The 5,422-nt window shown below is 41.1% G+C and overlaps 1 protein-coding gene across 1 annotated transcript in view; it reads left to right on the top strand.

Moving 5' to 3' along the window:
- The window catches only part of onecut2 (one cut homeobox 2), a 41,299-nt gene extending 37,004 nt beyond the window's left edge, over positions 1-4,295 (top strand). Inside the window, exon 2 of the mRNA XM_078286352.1 lies at positions 4,006-4,295. Within this exon, the coding sequence (XP_078142478.1) occupies positions 4,006-4,295 (290 nt within the window). The remainder of the gene's footprint in view (positions 1-4,005) is intronic.
- The last annotated feature ends 1,127 nt before the right edge of the window (positions 4,296-5,422 follow it).

Raw genomic sequence — 5,422 nt, 5'->3', positions numbered from 1 at the left:
TAATAATAATAAACTTTATTTGTACAGTACTTTTTAAAAACAAAGTGCTTCAAAATCAAATCAAACTGCATATTCATAAAATAAGATAAATAGATTTCAAGCAAAAATAAGATAAAACCAGTAAAACCAAGGCACAGTAAGACAAAATGAAAATAAGGTAAAAGCGTCACATAAAAGAGTAAATATAAAAAAACAGTTTAAGAAGTATTTAAAAGATTCTTAGTCTAAAATCCTCAGATGTAATAATCTTTCTGATGGTTTATTTTACTGTTTTTATCAAGGAAGAGAGGCAGACTAGACTATAGACTCGGGCGCAATGTATGATTATTATTATTATTATTATTATTATTATTATTATTATTATATTATTGTCAACTATTTTTTGTCACGTCACTGACAGCTCTTTCTCTCTCTCTCTCTCACACACACACACACACACACACACACACACACACACTCACAGGCAGGCCCACACTGATAACTCAGTGTTAAAAAGGTAAATACTTTCATACGTTTTTTTTAAACCAATGTGTTTCAGCCTTAGTTTGCTTAATCAATGCTTCATATTCAGAGATCAATACTGCCACCTATCAGCAGCAACATGTAACTACAACTCTGCCAGACTTCCACATTTACACTCAATTTATATTTCACTCATTTATCTGCCTCTCTAATCCAGACTGATTTATAACATGTGTAACCTTTCATTTAACAGTTACACAACGAAACCAAAACCCTTAATTTTATCCCTGAAATGTCCTTAATTTCTCATTACATAAACATTAATTATCCATTAAAAATAACAGCTTTAATAAAGTAAGGTTAGTATCATGGGTTTATAAGGGATTTATTCATGGGTTGGTTCAAAGAGACACTAGAAATTAAGGGATTTTTTATGCCTTTTCTGCAGGTTTACAGGTTATTAATGAGTTATTAATGGAAAGTTCCTGTCTGCCTGAATTTTACATTAATTATTTTTAATTCATGACTCTGTAAATGAATGAAAATGTAACGTTATTTTAAGGGATTACTGGTTCGTAGAGCCATAAGTACACAAGTACAAATAGCTGCAACTACGTGGGTAAATAATTAAAACACAGCTGAACAGCAGTATTACTCATCAGCTGAAGTAACATCAGTTTGTATTTGTATTATTACAGTAAAGTTACCTGATCTTTTTACAGAAGAGAGCGCTGTTACATCTTTGTTTCATCAAACTAGTTTCTTTTAACTGGATTTTTGTTTTTGTTTTTATACAAAGAGACTCCCGCACACTGTCTATACTTGCAATTAAAACATTTATTTAAATATAGCAACGTTTTGGTTCTGAGACCTTCGTCAAACGCCAGAAGAACCGAAACGCTGCTATTTTTCAAATAAATGTTTTAATTGCAAGTATAGACAGTGTGCGGGAGTCTCTTTGTATGATAAGATAAGATAAGATAAGATCAAATAAGATAAGATAAGATTATATTATACAAGATAATTTATTGATCCCCTTGGGGAAATTCAGGAAAATGAATGTTCTGCAGGCTTCCCAGTCCTCTCCTACACACGTCTCCTGCAAAGAAACTAGATTCTTCAATTTATTTTTTTAACAAAATCAACTAAAGCCAGATTATTCTTTTCTTCTTCGCTGACTGACTGTTCACTCTGAATCGCTCCACAATTTGTCAATTTACAACTGTCCAGTTTCTGATATAATTCTTATGTAGAGACACACACTCTGTCTGTTATGATGGGATTTAACATGCAAACTACAACACTTCAGTCAGAATGAAACAGCAGCTGAGAGCATCTTGCCTCCATGTGCTGCATCTCCCGCTGAAGCCGGATGTTGGGCAGGTGGTTTTAACTCCAGGTGTGAGCAGGACCAGAGGGGTCAGGTGAGGTCAGCGGGGAAAGGAAAGCAGAGCGGAGGAAAAACAACACACAGCACACGGGGTTAGGAATCATTTTCCCCCTCGGAGGAAAACAACAAGCACGTGAAGATAAAGATTCAACGACTGAATGTTCTTCCTCTGGTTCTGTGACTTTTCCTCAGTGTCAGACTGCAAGAAATAAACAAGAAGTCGTGTTTAAGTTGCCCACTGGTTTCGTAGGGCCGTCTGATTGGTCGGTTTGAAAAGGAAAAGGGAAACAGAATTGAACTATTAAATATCTGCTTACATAGAAATAAAAACAAAACAGTAAAGTGAATTTTCTGCACCGATTTTGCAGATAAAAAGTCAGATTTATTACACAGACGTTTCAGGTGAAGATTTGTTGGAGGTGTGTGTGTGTGTGTGTGTGTGTGTGTGTGTGTGTGTGTGTGTGTGTGTGTGTGTGTGCGTCCTGTTTAATATCATTATACTTTAAGGAAATAAGCTGATAGAGCTTCTTCTTCACCTTCTTCTTTACCAGTTTGTGTTTTCATTAACAGTCAACAGTGCCGGCTTGTTTTTGTTTTTTGTTATTTACACACTTTTTTTTTCCCCCCACAATGCATGGCAGTAACCATCATGTTTACCCCTTCAGTTACCGGCTGGTCGGTCTTCTTCCTCCTGGCCTTTCTGGAGTGAAACAGTAATAAATATCTGTGACAGACGGAGAGAGAGAGAGAGAGAGAGAGAGAGAGAGAAACAGCAGTAAAACAGAAGGAATTATCTTTTATTTGCGTCTGTCGTCAGGCGGCTAAACGCTGCGATAAGAAGCCGAGAGGAGAGGAGGAGGGATGTGTCGATGTCGCTGAAGGCCTGAGTGTGTGTGTGTGTGTGTGTGTGTGTGCGTGCGTGCGTGTGTGTGTGTGTGTGTTCATGGCGGGGCTCCCGGACAGTTTCCCCTTACATAATAGTTTTGTACTCAATTGAGTCCTTAACCTGATTCTTATTGATCAGGCGGGGTCTGACTTGTGCATACTTAATTCAGGGAGGTAATCAAATCAAACGCACCCAGACCTTCTGCCTGAGCTGTAGCAGCAGGCACGATCCAGGAGGCGCTTGTTTTTTTGTTGTTGTTGTTGTTGTTTGTCCCCCTTTAAGACACGTGACATAAGTGATGATAGTGTTAAATTTAAAGAAGGATAAACTATGACCTGCAGTCTGTCTCTTTATAAACAAACAACCACCAATATGAGACAAAATTAATTCGATTTCCAGAAAAACATTAATTTCTGCCTTTTCCCGTTAAAGTACTGTCTCTTTATGTAACTAGAATCACTTTGATGCTACTTAATAAGATGAATACAGAGAATTTACTTCAACATAAACATTCATGTCAGTTTAAAATGATGTTCAGGTCGTTATTTCTAATTTCTAATTTTAGGGCTCAATAATAGACTAAATGACTTGTTAAGATGGAGATTTTTTGCAGCGTTTTCTTTCCTCGTCAATCTGTATTTCCCTCTGTGATCTGAGCTTTTGGTCAACAAGAATTAGTTTAGTTTAGTTTAGTTTAGTTTAGTTTAGTTTAGTGTATTGGCTCATACTAAAACAGACAGACAGACAGACAGACAGGAACATTAACTCTGTAAACATTATTCTGTTTCATATCTGAAGTTTGTTGTTTGTCTGCTGCTGTTGATATAAAACACACAATGCTAACATTTATTTTCCTTTCTTCCTCCTCTCCTCTCCTCCTCCCCTTCCCTCTCCACCTCCTCCAACCTCTCTCCTCTCCTTCCTTATCCCCTCGCCTCCTTTCTCCTCCTCTCTTCTCCTCTCCTCTCCTCCTGTCCTCTCTTTTCCTCTCCTCGTCCAACTCTGCTCCTCTCCTTCTTTATCCCCTCACCTCGTCTCCTCCTCCCTATACCGCCGCCTCGTCTCCTTCCCTATCCCATCACCTCTCCTCTCCATCCTTATCCCTTCTCCTCACCTCCTCCAAACCCTCTCCTCTCCTTCCTTATTTCCTCTCCTTCCCTATCCCATCATCTCTCCTCTCCACTCTCCTCCTCCTCCCCTCCTCTCCTCTCCTTCCTTGTCCCCTCTCCTCCCTTCCTTTCCTCCCCCCCATACCCCTCCATTGCAGCGTGCAAAAGAAAGGAGCAGGACACGAGTAAGGAGCGCAACAACACGCCAAAGAAGTCGCGCCTGGTCTTCACCGACCTGCAGCGGCGCACCCTGCTGGCCATCTTCAAGGAGAACAAGCGCCCCTCCAAGGAGATGCAGCTCACCATCTCGCAGCAGCTGGGGCTCGAACTCACGACCGTCAGCAACTTCTTCATGAACGCCCGCCGCCGGAGCCTGGACAAGTGGATGGACGAGGGAGCCAGCCCCGGGGGCCAATCGTCGGCGTCCAGCACTTGTACCAAAGCGTGATAGATAGCGAGGAACGGGGAAGGGGAGGGGAGGGGTTAGGGGGGAGACGGGGGGAGGCGGGGGGGCGGTCGATTCGGGGATCTGGGGAGGGGAGGGGAGGGGAGGGGAGGGAGGAGGGGGGGGAGGGGAGGGGCCTGACGGACGGAGGCGAAGGCGCGGGTCGAGGTTCGGGTCGTGACCGCCGACCGGAAGCGAGGAAAAAAACCAAACTTTTTACATTTTCTGTTTGTTTGTTTGTCTTGTTTTGTTTTTTTTGTGCTTTTTTTGAGGGTGACAAACTGCGAGAGGGGCTGCTCACTGCGCGCGACGACACATTTATAGCAAAAAAAAAACAAAAACACCTTTTTCCAAATTCATCATTAATCCATACATACGCCGATGAAGCTGAAGGGTAAACTCATCTTCACCACCTGCAAACCTCACTGGGAGAAACCCTTTCAATCACACAGTAGAGTCACTGCTGATGTCTCCTCTTATTCCAAAGCTAGAGCACAGCTGCTTTCCTCACAGAGCTGACACACTAGCCCGAATACCAAAGACTAGAAGAGGATGTATATTTTCTATTATGCAATATAAGCTAGAAACCAACCGACCGATGAAGCTTTACGACTGCAGAATGTCCTAGAAGCTCTGGGATCGGATCAGATTGTGAAAACCCCCGGCGGAAATTTATTATTTTCACCCACAAAAGTCAAGTTCAGATGGCAAAGAGGGTTCAGCAGATCGCACGGCCAAATTTTTATTTTAAATGTTTTTATTCAGTCTCCTTATCAACCAAAGGCTTCCATGGAAACCTCCGGTGGGGTTTCTCCATCAAAAGAAACCTCCTGTTTTACTCTCATCCAGGATGATTTACTGTTCAGAGAATCAAGTTTCAGGTTTGAGTTTGTTGATTTCTACAAACCTTTATCTCAAACTCAAAGGACAGACAACAAAACCCCTTAATTTTATCCCTGAAATGTCCTTAATTTCTCATTACATAAACATTAATTATCTACTAAAAATAACAGCTTTAATAAAGTAAGGTTAGCATCATGGGTTTATAAGGGATTTATTCATGGGTTGATTCACAGAGACACTAGAAGCTAAGGGATTTTTTTCATGCCTTTTGTGCAGGTTTACAGGTT

The sequence above is a fragment of the Centroberyx gerrardi genome, chromosome 2, assembly GCF_048128805.1.
Source record: "Centroberyx gerrardi isolate f3 chromosome 2, fCenGer3.hap1.cur.20231027, whole genome shotgun sequence".
In the NCBI taxonomy this organism is placed as follows: Eukaryota; Metazoa; Chordata; class Actinopteri; order Beryciformes; family Berycidae; genus Centroberyx; species Centroberyx gerrardi.
The sequence above is the reverse complement of the archived record's forward strand: the minus strand, read 5'-3'. Positions and strand labels throughout refer to the sequence as shown.